Raw genomic sequence first — 19,066 nt, 5'->3', positions numbered from 1 at the left:
TATGGCATATTTATGTGATGTAATATAAATAATTGGTCTATCAGTGTATAGATTTTTATACATGAAGTGTGTTCTTCTTTGTTATGTAAAGATGACAGTTTGACTGTCAGTTTATACGTCATCAAATTTATTATCTTGTTCAGTAAGTAAGGAAAATATGTAATTTTTCATAATTTACAACAGGAGGAGTCATTTTTTTTAGAAATGCCTATTGATGTAATATTTACCAAATAGGCCTTGATTGGAATTCTCTACACAAGTCCCTGTTATTAAGTCCATTTCTATCTCACTAGTCCTTAGATTGTTATTTGGACATACATCAAATGACATTTCAATGGTCAGCAGTGTGTTGTCCAAGATAGTGCCATGACTGATATGTTTTCTCAAAAATGTTAGACTTTGTATGTAACAGTCAAAAAATATATGATGGTCTTAAGTAAAAGTGGGATATATATGAAATAACAAAACAAAAAAAATGTGTCACAAGTGAAATTTCATATATGTATGTATAAAGTAGATTTTGGTAGCCAGTTGAGTAAATGACTAATGAGATACATGAAGTCAGAATTCAAACACTTAGCATTAAAAAGACCCCATTAAATTGATCAATGTTATCATTACTTCCCTAGTTATTGCAATACATTGTACATCTTATATATAAAATTTAATTGTGTTTTATTACACCTGCCTAGATATGTATCATCTTAATTTTGATGAAAGTCATTGATTGACTTAAAAACTCACATCAGTTTTGAAATAAATTATTACTTGTTGCATTAACTAATGTTTGTTTGTGTTATTTGTATATCCTAAGACAGTGGCACAGTTTTCTTCTGAGTTTTTCAACTTATAAACTTCAATAGTTTCTTCAAAGTTTGCCCTAGATAAATTACCCTTATCTACTTTCAAGATTGTAGAAGTGTGGTAATGTCTGATGAAATCTCTGAATACTGGCCAATTGTTAAAATATTTTAAATGTTCATATCCACCATGATACTGCAGTAAAATGATTAAACTTTTTGCTTTATATTGGATGCTACCAACATTTATGTTTCAATATTTTTTTTATGGAATATTGCTGATTGAATATTAAAATTTCAAGGTCTCGTGGTCATTCAAAAGTTGTTTTGAGAATTTGACTCATTTGTCCCCTCTGACCTTAAATGTGGATCAAGGTCTCTCATCTGAACAAACGTGATAGCCCCTCATCCAAGTATGCTACTGACCAGATGTTACAACCTGACGCTTTTTGGATATTAAAAAGTGGTTGCATGATGATTTTAGCACAGTTCACTCTTGTTGACTTTGAAGTGGGCCAAGGTCATTAATCTGAACAAACTTGAAAGCTCTTTACCTGCGCATGCTCATGGTCGAATATTATTAACCTGGGTGTTTTGATGATTCTGACACATTTGACTTGTGTTGACTCAGAAACTGAACCATGCACATTGCTGTGTACAAACTTGAAAGCTCTAAATCAGCATGCTTATTGTCAAATATCATGACCCAGTAATGTTCGATTATTGAGAATAGGTCTTTGGAAGATTTTAAAACATTTCATCCCTTTGATCTTGAACGTTGACTAGGATAATGACTGCCTATCCAAATACCAAATATTCCGGACGGACAACCCACTTAGACAGCCGAGTTCAAAGGCTCGCGCCTGCGACATGCATGTAGTTCATATGATGACCAGTCCATGTGTTGAACCCATGGCCTCAACACTGGCGACAGCTTTGACAAGAGAAAAACAGTCATGGTATTTTCAGTCAGTCTGCATGGTTCGTTGATTATTAGAATATTGAACAAGTCTCATTTATTCTCTCTCAATTCTTTACAACAGGGAAAACAACATGCGACGAGAAGATTAAGTAAAGGTGTGCAAAATGTGTTAAGGGACATGTATGTATAACGTATTTAGACATGATTTCAGTACCAATGGAGTCTTTAGTCACTATATATATATATACTACCTGAGTATTGACCCCTTGACCTAAGCTTTCTACCTTTGACCTCGTTTACTGTACGATTTGCCTAAAGTTCTGGTTGTTGCCAATAGAATCACAGTATCACCCTTACGTAAGGGTATGACATATGGTCATATAATATTTCCCCGACATTGACGGTGCTGTTTCACATCTCATATCGGTTTCAAAATTATCCGAGCTGGGAGACATTGTCAAATCACACAATAACCTTTATAACTAAGATTACAATGGTTTTCTACTAATTCTTGACGTATTCATGCGTAAGTGTGAATGAAATCGGGTGCTTCGTTAGGAAATATATGGTCAGGGGTACAAGTCACGTACTCTACACTTCAATACACGCAGAAATGGGAAGGGAGTTATTTTTCGGTTACACAAAAATCTGCATCTCCTCAAATTCCAGAATCCGCACCATTAAGTTCCATTTGGAATGAGAACTTGCTTTTGATTTTTAAGCACTTTATAGTTTCTGATTTTTGACGACTGAATATGAATGTTATGATATTGCTGTTAGATTCTCCTCCACTTACTGCAGTAATAAATATGTAAAGGTCACGGTTAGCTTTTGACAGGTGAGCAAGCCACTTCCAGATGAACTTTACACACCTGCAAAAATACTGTTATCTAAACATATAGCAAATACAAAGGAAAGAAATGAAAATGATATGAAAAGTATATATTTGGTATATTTTATTGTATATTAGCAGAGACGTATATATCACGTGTTATATATGTCTCTGATATTAGATTCCTTTCGTTACTCTCGGTTCTTATTCCTTTTTTGTCTTACTACATTGTATATATGAATATATCTATTTGATTTGAGCAAGAACCATCCAGCACTTTCAAAGTCAAAATCCAAGATGGCAGCCTGTTGGTCGTCATTGTTTTCAAGTCCGATAATTTCCAGAATCAAAATGGCACCACTGGTGACCAATTGAAAGCAACACATAAGATATGTGTACGATGCATTTGGTTCTTTTCAAGACACAGCGAAGGCAAGACATGAAATGGACTGAAGACGGACGGACGAACGGAAAAAATGAAAAAAAAAGTGGATAACTATTGTAGTTAGATTTTATAAGGTTTTGAAAACATGCGTAAAGTACATCCATTTAACTTACACTTGTATAGTGTAATCGTTATTTATTAAGCATGAAGCGACTCATATTTAAAGATCGTACCAAACACAGGCGAATTCGCGATTCCATTCAATACAAAAACTAGATATAGTTTGAGTCAAACATACTTCTAATGGTTATGACAAATATTCTGTCTATCTGCAATTCCATATTTTTGTCATGGTCGTAGATCGACCAAGACGAAAATTGAATCTCTGATAGTTAGTCAGAATACTGATGAATTCAGAAATTACATCATACAGGCGATCGAGGAAAATCAAATGTTATTCAGTAAAAGGATTATAAAATTTTAGGCCCGTAATTCAATAACGTTGCATATACATCCCACATGGCCTCTGTGTCTGCAATATTCAAGAATTTGTAAGGAAAACTGAATAGGAAAATTTAATAATTCAGGCGGAAACAAAATATTAACAAGCATTTTGACTTTATGGTACATCCTGGTACACGTAGTTTTACATACATGTAAGAGACCATATCACAGACTGTGTTGTCTTTATACCAAAACCATAGCAAAATGATTTACTTCGGGATGAAGTTTATAAAATGTGAGAATTTGTAAGTCTGTGATGAAATATTGATTCTTGTTAAAATTTATGACAACTGTGCAACAAGTTATATTTCCCGGGTTGCCGAAATTAGAAAAATTTCCCATCATTCACAAATCCGTGACGTCATCAAGCAAAACAAATTTGGTCACCGTCGAAGTGAAGTGAGAGAGGACCTATGTTTTGATCAGTCGTGGGCCATTTTGCATGGGTTTAATCAACAATATTCACATAAGAACTCATTCGAGACATACTGGCATCCTCGTCAGGTTCAGAAGACGGTGGAGTTTCGCCCCCACCGCGGAAAAAGCAGCGATTTTCTGCCACTAACATGCAGGCTAATGGCTGCCCCCAGCACAATGGAGCGACTGAGATAGCAACAACTTCCCAGCAAAATGGAACGTGTTCCTCTCTCACAAACGGGGAATTAGATAAACCTGTACCTCCCAAATCAATGTCACAAACTGACCAAGATATCGTCCGATTGATTGTACAGCATTTGAGAGGACTTGGTTTAAAGTAAGGAGCTGTTCAGTATTTAGACGGCTGCGTAAAAGCCGTCTGTCTAAATTGCTTTGTTTACTAACGGCCTAAACAGGATATGCAGAATATTGCTACAAAATCAGAATGCCAGTCTGCTTAAAACCGCGTTGAAGTGTTTTGAAATTAAATTATTCCATGGCGAATCGAAAATTCTGATGAGGAATTAGGGATGTAAACAAAAAAAAAGTGTTGATGGATCAGCTGATTTCTTTGTGTACATTAGTGAATGTCATGCGTGGATAGAGGCATTACATCTTACTTGATGATTAAGTGAAAAATATCACCTGTTGATCATCAAAGATACCGTTATTGTTGGATATGTTTTTGGTTTTGAATATATTTATATACATACCTTGACTGAATAAAAAATACATGATTACATAAAAGTTAATTTAATTAAAGAAAAATGATAGTGTTTGAAATTATTAGTCATGCTATGGTATTGGCAATATATTATGACATCTAAGTTTATAATTAGATTTGCTTAATTTCAATATGAAAATAGCATATCAATTCAGTGATTGCATCCAAAGGATATAATGTAGTAAAATGGCACATTTGCCGTTACATATATTACAGATACATTTGGTTTTTTTCAACTTCTAGATTTGTAATCAATGTATGGATATTTAAATAGATCTAATGATAATGAAGACTCTATCATTTCAATTTTTTGATTGAAATATAAAAATCCTGTTTGCCTTTTCAGTCAAACTGCTGAACAACTTATTTCTGAATCGGGATGTATGTTGGAGCATCCGGCTGCTGCCAAACTTCGTTCACATGTAATGAATGGAGAATGGGCGAAGGTATGCAGTACTGTCTAATATAGAAAAGGATATAACAGGATAATATGTTCAATAATACGTTATTCAAATTAATGATTGATTCATTGATCATCATGGTGCCAGTAATATTGATTTTTAAACACCTTGGCATTAGGTGCACATTTTAATAACTGACACACCATGACAATAGGCATATTGATGTTTGTCACAATAACTTATTACATCATGACAATCAGTGCATTAATTTTAGAGTACCTTGACAATTGGTACAGCATATTATAACTGGAACACCAGGATAGCAAGTGTATTAATAACAACTGGTATATAACGATAATACACATAATGACAACTGTTACTCACCTTATATTATAACTACATAAAGTACGTTAAGATGACTTGTACATCACAACATCATGACAACAGAACCATGAAGTGGTCCATCACAACAACCAGGATATTATTACAATTTGGACCATGAACTGATACATTACCTGTATATCATGACAACCAGTAAATCAGGATTACCAGTACATTGTGACAACTGAATTATGAAGTGGTCTGTCACAATAACCAGTACATTGTGACAATGGGAACATGAACTGGTATATCACAGTAACCTGTATGTCATGATAACCAGTACATCATGACAACCAGTACATCATGGTAACCAGTACATTGTGACATCTAGTACATCACTATAACTAATTTAATAAAGAACATCAAGGTGACCAGTTCAAGTACATTATGACAGATGTTTAAGTGGTTGGCATGTTGTATGCTTAAAATTTAAGAGTTTAATATATTTTCCATGTCTTTGTTACAGGCAGAACTAAACCTGGAAGAACTCAAAACTCTGATTGATAGTCCACAAGGGATTTCTGTAAGTGTTAGAAGGATGGTGATAATCCAGATAGGGAAAACATGTCTTCAATTATTTCATATATTATCTGGTTATGAAATTGCTAACAAATTAAGGTTTGTTTATAAGATGCATGTTTCTGCTGACTTATCAATAACATAAGCATGTTATGTGAGAATCTCTTGCTCAATCAATGACAATTGTATCACATGTAACTAATATGGTACATATGGTAATATAGACTGAGTGAAGCTCGTTGACATGATTGTATGATTATCAAACAATGTTTCTACTTATAGAAAATGAAGTTCCTTTTACTTGAACAAAAGTATCTGGAGCTGTTGGAAGATGGAAGGGAGATGGATGCTTTACATTGTCTACGGCATGAGCTTACTCCACTTAAATTCAACACAGAAAGGGTCCACGTATTGTCAGGGTGTGTAAACAAAATAATCTGTTGTCTTCTTAAAACCAAGAACATTGATTAGGCTATAGAAGATTTCACAAATAATTTGATTATCTTACTAATTTGTAGTTGTATGTTTTTTATTTTAGGTACATGATGTGTTGTAACCCTGAAGATTTACGAGAAACAGCGGAGTGGCAAGGGAGAGGTACAGAGTCGCGGACCAAACTTGTGGAAAAGCTTCAGTGTATGTATCAGTGCAGGTTAAAAGTGTACCTTATCTAATGGTCAGTCAGTATGTGTATTTAAGCCAAGTTAGTTTTTCCTGATGACACAAAACAGTAACTTTGAATTTAATTGGAAATGATGTATCAGATAACTGTCAAGAGTTTTATACTGTTTTGCCATAACAATCTTAGATGTCAGAGAATTTATTTTTCTTGCCGGTCAATGTTTATGTTTCTTGTCATTTGTGAAATCACTCTGAAAACTATTGTAGAACTGTTTTTACAAGGGTCCCTAAACATAAACAGAATTACTTAACTTACCATCGGAAAGCAGTAAAGAAAAATGTCAATATCTTCAGATTTTAATCTGAACTCCAACAATGGCAAAATATGGGTAAATCTTTTAACATTGCCATTTATGAAATTGGTTCTTGAGCTTTTGTCTTTTATTGTCACAGTAATGAGTACATTAACCATTGGCGATTTCTGGGATGTATTTTCTGATAAATTGTTTCTATCGCTAACATGATATCAGAAATATGCATCCTTCATTTACAACGTTATCCTGTTATCCCACAGAGTGTAGATTGATACTCTGAAATCATTGAATTGTATTTGTAGGTTTTGAAGAGAATGTCATGAAACTGTAAATTGTACCTTTCTGAAATTTTCTGAAGATTTAAGCATTTAATTACTCCTTGATGTTTTTACAGCTTTCTTGCCACCAACTGTTATGCTTCCTCCTCGTCGGTTGCTAACATTACTTAATCAAGCTGTTGAGATGCAGAAGGACAAATGTCCATATCACAACACAAAATTTGACAGCAACCTTGATGCTGTCTCCCTTCTCATAGACCATGTCTGTAGCAGGTATGTAGAAACACCCAAACAAAAGCATTGCTGTGAAAAAAGAAATTTGAAATAATTACTGTACAAGGCCAAGCATTCATCCTATCACTATACAAGGACAAACATTTGTCCCAGTGTTAAATTTGCCCTTGAAATACATAACAATCCTTTATTTCAGCTTAAACAAAACTCTGGCCAAAGAGCAAAACAGGCAAAAGTTAAACTGCAATGAAAATTTCTTTGCATACCTTATCATATTCAAGATGCCTTTTGTTTTACACAAGACAGATATATAAACAGATGTGTTTATGCTTTCACCATTTTATAGAGATTTATCATAAGTGATGTAATCCTTACCCATCATTTAGTGTCCTGTCTGACATCATTTTTTCTTTTGTAATTTACTACAACAATACCTATACTGATTTCATTTTATAGGGTTACACTATTTTCAGGTCAAAAGTAAGGTCACTTTTACTCTTTATAAAATTTGTCATACACTGATATTCATTTGTAGGGACATTCACATCTTGAAGGTATTTTCTAGTTCTGATCCATTTTAGATTGCATGGTTTTTTTTTTTGTTGTAAGATATTTGAATGGATTTTATTGATAATATTTATAGAGAGCAGTTCCCGTCCACCACCATCCAGATTCTTAATGAACACTGTGATGAAGTTTGGTTCTGCCGCTTTTCTCCTGATGGTACAAAGCTTGCTACAGGATCTAAAGATGGCTCACTAATCATCTGGGAACTTGACATGGTAATTTTGTCATCAGTATTTTATTTTAAAGTATTCAAATATTTTAATTTGATAATCGTGCACTCCCTGTTAAATTTTTTATTACACGAGATACATGTCGTCATCCTACATAAATCTCACTTGAATGGAAACACATACAAAATTCTCTATATGCATTAACATTTTACTTATTGAAGATGTATTTGAAGATGACCTGTCTTAGGCAAAGAACACAATAAATTAATATAGATTTTGTTATAACATGTTAAACATAATTACATGAGTTATGATTTATATAGATTTTTTAACCTATTCTAGGCAACCTATGAGTTGACACGGGTTAAGAGCCTAGATAGTCATTCCTATGGAGTGTCATATATTGCCTGGAGTCCTGATGGCACACACATTATAGCATGTGGTCCAGATGACTGTTCTGATCTCTGGCTGTGGAATGCAGAGGTACTGTGGTATTAAGCTGTGTATAATAGAAAAGAAGTGCTTATAACACAAACAGTAGAAGATTGAAGTGTGATGTTTCGATAACAACACTGTTACCTTAATCAGAAAAAGGACAGAGTGAAGCGATTAGCTTCTTTTCTTCTGACATTGCCAAACCAAAGAGAAGGCGTCACTAAGTTGTTATAACTTGAGCCTAATCACGGTTGTTTGATGACAATAAAAATATGTTTAAACAAAAACCAAAGAGAATATTTAAAAGAAAATGTGGTTAAAATTGAATAAGCCAGAATAATTAAATGTTATTTCCAATTGAAGATATATGATGATAATGATAATTTTTGAAATAGTCTTTTTATTGTACTAATGTACTGATGATTATAATGGATACCAATGAGCAAAAGTGCTATACAGTCTGTTTATAACATATAACTCAAGTGACTTAATGATAAGATACAAAGTTAATAAATGATCTATTCCTGAAAAAGTTCGTTTCTCATAAGGATTTTTCAGCAAAGAAGATGATGTAAGTTTATATATGGAAAAACATACCTAAGAGTATTCCTACTGATTCAGCTTTTATAATATAGTGTTTCAGAAACTGGAAATATGTTTTGAAGACATTATTTATGTCATCAGTTCTTAAAAAGATTGATGAAACTCACTGAGAGGGTTTGTTTATCGTGTCCTGTGGAAGTACTGAATTTTCTCTTCCTTTATTATAGACTGGGGACTTGAGAGTAAAAATGAGCCAGTCTCCAGAGGATAGTTTAACTACAGCTGCCTGGCAACCAGATGGCAAAAAGTTTGTTACTGGAGGAACCAGGGGACAGTTCTATCAATGTGTAAGTCAAATTCATCTGCTGTGTTTGGACAAATTCATCAGGGGGTAGATATCAGTTTCATACGTAGGCAGATCTTGTGTGGTGGAGTGCTGTGGACCACAAATGTGGATCTTTCCAATTGGAAACATTTGTTCTGGTCATAAGATGTTCTTATGCTTTTTAACGAAGAGGTTCAAAATTTATTTGAATACTAAATTTTATATGCTTGCACATTATTAGAAAGGACTATGTATGGATGCATTTCTTTTTATCATTTCACAAATCTTGTTGTGTAATTACATGTTGGGATGGTAGTGTTCATTGTACTTTCATGAACGCTTTAATCTTAGACATTTTTCTTTGTAAACATTTGGAATATATCCTGCATCTCATTTTCATTTTGGTGAATAAAATAAGACCTGCAGGTCCCATCTCATGATGATAGAATGTAATGTCTGTAAAATTAGCGATTGTTAAGAATGTTTTACTCTTTAACCTCATTCTTTGCAAACTTTGAAACAAAGTATCCCCTTCCATTTGATATTTTGTTTGGAATGCAAGAACATCCTCTGATGGTTAATTGAAACTTTTGAAAAGTAGGTGACTGACCTATATTTTGATTTCTCACCACAATTATTGAAAGAGTTTGGCTAGTGAAAATATCAAAGAAATACCACGCACCTTTTTATATAGACTCCGAAATTTGTAGACAGATTTATCTTTTGATGAAGGAAGGTATACATTTTACAATTTAATCTATGAAAAAAGAAGTACTTTATGTTCTTCTCCATTTGCCTTTGATAAAATTTACATGATAGGTGTTCATTTTTAATCCAAGAAGAGATAGAGACTCCAGTTTTGTGGCAAAAGTACCTCAATCAAAATTATACTTAATTATCAAACATTATTTATCAATTTCCAAATATGTTGGTGATATTGTGTGTGATAGGACCTTGACGGGAACATGTTGGACTCCTGGGAGGGTGTGAGGGTCCAGTGTATGGCTTGTCAAAATGATGGCAAGAGTGTCCTGGCAGCTGACACCCACCACAGAATACGAGGCTACAATTTTGATGAATTAACAGACTACAACATGTCAGTATACATTTATCATTCCCTTGTCTTTTACTTTCAGAATGTTAAAGAAGGCTGTGGTTTATCAACAGAAGGCCTATGATCTGTCTGAATAAATAGCATCATGTAATACACTAAAAATGATACATTAATGACTTACACAATGATAAAAGCTGAAGTCGAGATTGCATCTAGTGTAAATGATTTGAAACATCTATTCTAGAAGTTTGAACATTGTGATGGTTGAGAATGATGTGAATAACAAAAGATCCCTATTTATACTAAACCTGGTCTCATTATGTTTTAGAATTCAGGAGGATCATCCCGTCATGTCTTTCACACTAAATGAAACCGGGAGATTAGCATTATTGAATGTTGCGACTCAGGTAATTTGTTTTGTCTCATGGATAAGGTAGTCGTTCATGGTAGGATACCACTTCTCTTTGAGTTAGTTTGTAATATATCTAATGGATAAAAGTTGAGTTCTATTCAAATCAATGGAACAAATTGAATTACTGGTAGGATAACACTTCTTTCTGAGTTGCCATGATCTGCATCCATATAATAGAAACACATTACTCTGGGATGATATTCCTGTATCTGGGGGTATATATGACCCATAGTTATTGTTGACATTCCACATTATGTGAAACAAAAAGACATCTAAAAAATATCTATACTTGAATGATATATGCTGTTTAATTGATTCTATGTTTAAAACACAATTTTTCGATTTCAGGGAGTACATTTATGGGATTTAAAAGATAGGTGCTTAGTTAGAAAATTTCAAGGCGTTACACAAGGATTTTACACAATACACTCATGCTTTGGAGGTCTCAACCAGGACTTTATTGCCAGTGGAAGTGAAGGTAATAAGTTTGCACCACAAAGAACACAAGTTGCACAAAATACTGATGTTTTGTTGCATGGTAACTAAATTAATGAAGTAACATTTCAACTTAAATGTAAATATCAAAGTTTAGTTAAACATATTATTGGAAAAGTGTTTTGAAGGTCACTAATTGTAAAATACTAAGAATGTTAGTTCCTTATCTAGAACTGTAATAGAGACTATCAGTGTTCAATGATATAGTCAGATTAGTAAACAAATCATTTTATCAGTGGCATATTTCATCTATTTTGTAGCCAAATACTATAAAGTTTTGTATTTGGGACCTTTTGTAGTGGAGGGTTGCATACCAACATTAGATCTCCAGTCTCTGTCTTTCTAGAGTTATCAACCTTGGTTCACTGTGTATCATTTCTTTAAGACTTGTTTTTATAAATGATAAATAAATTTTCAAGTTCATTAAAAAGTTTTGTGTATGAGAATGTCTCATCTCAGATCATGCATTTATACACCTCTTTCACAGGATTGACACTTTAGAAGTGATAGAGTTACAGTCCATGTGTTGTCCATTGGTCACTTTTCTAGTGATATATCTTGTATAGTGTACCTACATTTGCAAAAGTTGATCATTTAGTTACATAAGTAAGAACCTATGTGGATGGTAAAGTGTTGCATCCTTTTCAACAGTACTGTCCAATATGTGCATTTTTCACAATTCTTTAAATTGTATTGCATCTTTTAACCTATAGCAACCTAAAATTGCCAAATCATGTTTAGAAAAATCTGGAAGGGTAGAATTTGTGCCGGATGAAGTATTAACTGTGTAACACATTCAGCTGTAAAAGGAGGCATGACTCTTACTTCAGTTACTTACCAGTTTGTTTGGAGGCGGGGACAATTAATTGCTGGCACTACTCGTCTTGTTACTCTCTGAAGTTACATTCCTATGTACCTTAAAATGCTGCGTTTCATCTTTTTACAGATCATAAAGTATATATATGGCATTTACGAAGAGAAGTACCTATAGCAGTGTTAGAAGGTCATACAAGAACTGTTAATTGTGTTCATTGGAACCCCAAAGTGCCTGGGATCATAGCGAGTGCTTCAGATGATGGCACTGTTCGAATTTGGGGACCTATCGATAAAGTCAAAATAGGTAAGTGTCAGAAATATCGAGCATCATCATTAGGTTATGAATTAATAGATTTGTTTTACACAAAGAAAATAAAATATTTTCAGTTTGCTACCTATTGGTGCAGATAGAAGAGTCTACATAAAATTATTTATAGATATGCTTTCAAAATTTATCCTTTTTATCAAACTCCTAAAAAAGTAGGTCTTTTTATCAAGCTCTTGAAATGAAAGTAGGCCTTTTTATCAAGCTCTTGAAATGAAAGTAGGCCTTTTTATCAAGCTCTTGAAATGAAAGTAGGCTGGATGACTCTTAAAAAGCAATGCTTCATATAATTGGTGCATACAGTAGTTTATCTAATATATTTGCTAATATATAAATGTATTTATATTAATGGCAGATGTGAGACAGCAAATATATTTGACCTAATTTGTTCGTATGAATTTCTGCTGCAGGTAATGGAGCAGAGTCAGGACGAAGTACACCTGTATAGCGAAAGGCCAAGTGTTTGACACTGACTATAGATCTCTCACAGTCTGGTCTGACTGCCAGCTCTGATCATTAACACATCTCCACCAGACATCTTTCCATCAACAATATCATTCATGAGTGATAGTAAAAAGCATATCACAGGATAGTGATAATTGCTGGATGCATGTAAAGGATATATCTTCAAAAAGAAATCAGAATTCCTTAATGTATCAATATATCCATCCATACCAACCTTGTCCATGTTTTCACGTACTCATTGTGCCACAAGAGGTGGCAATAACACAACCTTCATACCAAAGGTAGTGTATAACCTACCATGTGATACAACACAAGACTGTCTTTCTCCTGTCAAATACTTTCCTACAGGTATCAACACACTTCAAATATTGATTATTGTAAGAGACATTATGTGGTGTTCAGTCAAATATGTTTTATAACAATGATCAAAATATGTATGGATGCCAAATGTGTCACAATAGCATGTCTGTAATTTTTAAGTTACATCTAAACTAGGCATCAGTATGGTATTCAGTCCTTATTTTCATTGCAACATTTCGCCATATAGCTGTGAAGATGTAAGAACTAAACTTTGTGTCTTAATATCAAACAAGAAAATGAATTGTGTAGATTTTAAAGTAAATGAAATGCACAAAGATGCTCCTAGCTGCATACTGAAAGTTTTCAAAGTTGAGTTTTTAATCTAAATTAAAAAGACTTTAAGTCAATGTTTTGAACTCCCACTACCTAAAGTGGTATGATGTTGTTTCGAGTACATGCATGTCTTAAGATACTTCATGTTCTTGTCCTTGGCTATCAATTTCTGCTAATGGATGTCTTCAAGTGTTTATGTGTCAATTCCATCTGTCACTATACAGCTGTGTTGTAAGTGCCCTGTTTCACAGCGCTATATCAATGTAATTTTGCTTAAAATAGCTCTGTTGCGATTTGCAATTTGAATGATTAACAGGTATGGAAATGACGAGGGTTAGTCAATATATACTCTAAGATTTTACAGGGGACAACTTAACCTCAAAACTTCCAAACAGAGTTTTATCTACCTGGTTCATCTGTGATAATGTTGACCTGTCCAGAGATTTATTGTTCATTGTTCAAAAAGCACCATGATATTCCTAGTATTGTTATTGATGAAAATTCAGAGTTTTTTTATATACCTGATTCCTACATCCTGTCAGGATGACTGACATCATTTCTTTTGGTACATCATCAAGTGTACATTAAAAGTTTTGGCTTTATATGAATTAGTACTTAATTTCAAAGTTCTGAATGGATAAATCTAAAGAGTGGTATTTAAAAGTGATTTGTGTGTGTTTGCCAGTCAAATTGCCAAGTACATTTTGTATGTTAAGGGACAATATAAAACCATGACCATTGATTTCATAGAAGTGGGTCAGTTGATGTGAACCTACAAATAATATGTATATATATATATATACATATACATAAACAGCAGTAAAGTGGTGTAGAATTATTCTCATTTTATATTCCAAGAATTATGGTGTTTTGAGTGTTGTTTCAGTGAAACTGAGGAGACTTACATTTGTTGTCCTAAATATTTTTAAGTCTTGATATTATTGTGTTTGAACATAGACAGAATGTTGTTTGCACCTTCACCATGCCACTTAAAAGTATTAATATTTGATTGTTCAACAACAAATCTTTGTAACCAAGTTAAATAACCTCTTTTTGTTGTATAGCAATTGCTAGATTTACAGGTATATAATTATCTTTACAGTGCTAATGCCTTTTCTTCTTCTTCTTCTCTGCCTCTCTCTCTCTCTCAAGTGAATAATCTTTCTCAACTGTTTTCTGTAACTATCAACTCTGAATGTTTAAAGGTTTTGTCTGATTGTTTTCGGTATGTGTATTACAAAGTTTGATTGATGTAATGATATTTGAAAATACAGCAAAATTCATCACTACAGTTGAAGTGTTGTCCTGAAAAGTGATGTTTCATAGTACAAAAGTACTTGACGAGAATGTATGGTGCAGCTTGGAAGTCACAGGCTTTGATAAATGAAAGAATACGAAAAAAAAGAAAGATAAGTTAATATTGCCTTTTTTATTTACATGTTTTTTTCATATTTTTACAATGTATGTAATATATATATATATATCTAAGTTAATTTGTGTGTAAGTTCCGACTGGATGTTTGTTCATATTTAAAAGTAGCATGTAGAGAAACAGTGTCACAGGTTGGTCTTGACTCAATCCATTTTTGATAATGGTATACTTGCGCTGTCAATACATTTTCTCAATACTGTCTTTAGAATTCCATTTGATTGAAAAACTGAACATATTGCCATTAGTGTTATTAATTTTTTTTGGTAGTAGATGTAGTGAATTTATTTAAAAAATTTATGATAAAACAAATAAGTTGCTGGAATTTCACCTGGTAAGATTTGGTTTGTATTTGAATATAATAAGGTAGATGTAGTATTATGTTTAATTACATTATTGTAGAATTTTAAATATTGCTTTAGTCTGGAAAAGTTTTTTTTCTGAAATCAGATGAATCAATTATGGAATCGGGTGAAACAATACACCATTTCACACATACAGTGTATCTGGATATTTCCAACTCTTAACTCTTGTACCTGACAGAGAAAAGGAAGACTATTATGGCTTGAGTGTTGTCCAACTTGTAGCATCATGTCCTGTTTATTTAGAATTCTGTTTGTTTTATCTTTGATTTTTAATTGTCATTTTATCATCTTTGCTTGATTTACTAAACAAATTGTTATGGTGAGAGAGCCCAGTTATTTGTTTTGTGTGGGAATGGTCTGATTTACCTGTGATTAATAAATAATGTGAATAATTAATCAGTGATGGCATGTGTCAAACAGAAGTCACTTGTTTCTTGCTGTATTAAAATCAATGAACTGCATTCTATGCATATTCAGATAAGATATGACAATACATGATAAAAATTTCAATTGGCTCTGTTCTGGATCCTGAACATTCTTTTTAATTGTTGAAAAAAAAACCATAACTCTGTGTGACTTGCATCGTTATAAATTCTGTATGGATTTTACCTGCATGTGGCATGTGATTTAGTGAATTTGAATATGAAACTTGTGTAGATAGAATCTATCAAGTTTGTGGGATTTTGAATCAGAGAGTTTTTGAGATAAGCAATACATTGTAGATGATTCTGTCGCATATGATGTGATCAGATAAATAACATTTTATTGAAATGTCAGTCATTGTGGTGTTGCCTTATAGAATAACATGTGACATACTTTTGATACATTATTACCTAGTGTAGATTTCTTTGTTACTTGTGCAAGTCTTGAAGCTCGGTAAAGTGACTGTAGGCAACATGATGGTAGAATTAGTAATGTCCTCTGTATCCTGTAGGCTGTATAACTTACCTTCTTGTAGTGTCAAGTTTGTAGATCTAGGACTGTTCAAGTCTGAAATTACACTCCATAACACATCATCGCTATGCTATTTTGTACCTTTTCATCTGGCAAGATCATAGTATGCAATGTGAGGTTGTTTACCAAGACCAATCTCGTTTGTAAGTTCCTGAAGGGAAGGAGGATAGGTAAGCACTTTCATCATGTTGTGCAACTCATAGTTCTATTCATATCTAATTACTTGTTCATTTACAACTGCCAACTTTTGCATGCAAATACATGTACCTTTGGTATGGCAGTTTTAATCGTGTCTGGTATAGGTATTGCACTATGTGTAGAATTATGGCTGTTTGTAAACATGCTTCAGTTAGTCTGGGAAGACCTACAATTGCCAGATTTTGTATGCAAGATCTTTTTAGGATGCTGAAGTGTTGCATGAAAAAAACGGGGTCACCAGTACCCCAGCATTCAGGGTTATGGTCCTTCCTTCTTTTTAAGATATTGAAGTTTGGCAGAAAGTGGGGTAATACTGATTACTAGTACAAACTTGCAATATGTTACTGTTATAATAAAAGTAGATGAAAAGTGATAAAACAAGAGGTCCTAGGACCTTAATGGTCACCTGAATCACAATGCTTCTTGTAACATGTCAAAGAAATGATTTTGTAAGATAACATTAACTACATTGTACACATAATGCAAATGTAAATTATGCATAACATTAACTGCTGTTTCATGCAAAGGCTTCTAACCAAGTTTGAATTCAAGGAAATTACATTCAAAAGTTGAATTTAACTATATTATGAAATTTACAATTTTGGTAAAGCATATGAAGGCCTTTCTTTCCATGAAGAGTATTTGATTCTACCCTACCTAGGATTTGAGAAGAAGATTTTTGATGTTTCAATCAATTTGACCCTTTTTGGCCTTGTCCCTCAGACCCACAGGGTTCAGGGAACACATAATTTGCAATTTTGGTGTACCTATAGACTAGGAAGGCTTTTTAAAATTTCATTGAGGAGTCTTCCAGAAGAAGTCGAAAATATTAAAAGCTTACGGTGCATGACGCTGGACAAAGAGGATCGCATATTTATGACTTTGATACTGTTAATATTTACTGGAGCAGTTTTAATCCTGCTCTACTGGTTTTCTAAGAAAGCATCCTAGAAAAGGTAGTGTGCACTGTTTGAGATTCCATATATTTTTAATCAAAGATGAGAATATCCCTGAAATGTTCTCTTTTGACTATGAATTGATCCATTAACTACGAAGTATATAAGTAAAAAAAGTTGTACAGTGACATATTTGAAGTAAGTGAAAGGGAATGTGTACATTCAACTGTCTTCATTCATTCATGAATCATTAATTTGTTTTTAAATCAAAATCACTCATTATTAACAGAATATTCATTTAATTTAAATTTAATACAATCACGATTTATGAATGTCAATATTCACTGATTTGAGAAATTGAAAAATAAGATCATGTGATAATTGTTGTACAAGTGTGTGTGTTGGGCTGTGTTCCTCGGAGAACTGGCCCATCACTTGGAATGAAGAAATACATGAAAGTGTCTGCATGCATAATTAAATGATTGCTATCTACTATCCGTAGTAGTTTATTCCATTGTCAGCGGGGGGGCAAAATTACATTGTTTACATCCAGCTTTATCTGCAAGAAAATACTGCATTTTTGTCTTTTTTTTTTTTAAATTGACAATTCACAATGTAAGAAATACAACAAAATGGTTTTCATATATTATCAATAAAGAAATATATGCTATGATTTTTGTATTGATATCATACTTGTCTGTTCTGACCACCATCAGACAGTGGGATGCTCCTTACAAGATTTCTGTTATGAATGTTTCTAAGATAACTAACCATTAAAAAAGTATATTGTTTCATAGGAGTTTTATTAGTAAACGATAAAGTGTGTAACAGAGGATGTGGGTGAGATCAAGGCAGAACACAAGCAAAACAATGGCACATTTGTTTGACAAATGATGGGATTGGGGTTACTTTCAACATTACCTGCAAGGTGATACAAATTCATCACTTTCATGCATTATATGACATGAATGAAAAAAAAAAAAACCTTTTCCAAAGACTGGAAAAATTCAAATGATTTACATTATAATCACTATTCACGGATTACAATGGTAGCTCTGCAGAGAAAGTGCTGTAATTCCATTGTCAATGTTGCATACATGCTATTCACAAATTCAAAATATAACAGCATCACTGCATTTGCTAGAAAAATGTTACAAAAATATAGAATGAATCAAGATGGTTATACCATGGAGAAGGAAACTGCTCAACAGTACACATCTAATTGAAGTATGACACAAAAAGACATTCTTGTTGGAGCAAGTCTGTAATCACACAAAAACACATGGTTGGTACCAAAGAATACACATCAACAGAGCTGAATGCTTGGACAAAAACATTCATTAGCACTTGTAACACCAAAGCTGTAAAAAGAATCTTCAAAGTTAGGAAAAATCTTCAGCACATAGCAAGATTTTACACATGATATAAATAGCATATATTCACATAACTTTTTAATATATGTATGCATATAATAAAGTTATAAATCTATATATTCTCAATTATGTAAAAAAAATACCATGTAACTGTAATAGGGGAAAATCATGAATACATAAATCAGACACCTTACAAGTACTTTTAAACAGACACCGACTAAACACTAAATATGCAGTTCATATATATGAATTTCACATTGCATTTAAGAATGGTAGAACT

At 33.1% G+C, this 19,066-nt stretch overlaps 1 protein-coding gene across 1 annotated transcript; it reads left to right on the top strand.

Moving 5' to 3' along the window:
• The first annotated feature begins 3,849 nt into the window (after positions 1–3,849).
• Positions 3,850–18,086, top strand: LOC132550802 (WD repeat-containing protein 26-like). The gene is made up of 14 exons (XM_060214891.1): positions 3,850–4,197; positions 4,931–5,030; positions 5,833–5,889; positions 6,168–6,304; positions 6,424–6,521; positions 7,215–7,371; positions 7,976–8,114; positions 8,412–8,552; positions 9,275–9,394; positions 10,323–10,468; positions 10,755–10,833; positions 11,187–11,316; positions 12,280–12,453; positions 12,885–18,086. Exons 1-14 carry the CDS (start codon positions 4,010–4,012, stop codon positions 12,920–12,922), a joined length of 1,704 nt encoding a protein of 567 aa, XP_060070874.1. The 5' UTR covers positions 3,850–4,009; the 3' UTR covers positions 12,923–18,086.
• The last annotated feature ends 980 nt before the right edge of the window (positions 18,087–19,066 follow it).

This window comes from Ylistrum balloti, unplaced genomic scaffold, assembly GCF_031769215.1.
Source record: "Ylistrum balloti isolate Yb309-2 unplaced genomic scaffold, AGI_CSIRO_Ybal_v1 Utg370152, whole genome shotgun sequence".
NCBI classification, from domain to species: Eukaryota; Metazoa; Mollusca; class Bivalvia; order Pectinida; family Pectinidae; genus Ylistrum; species Ylistrum balloti.
The sequence above is the reverse complement of the archived record's forward strand: the minus strand, read 5'-3'. Positions and strand labels throughout refer to the sequence as shown.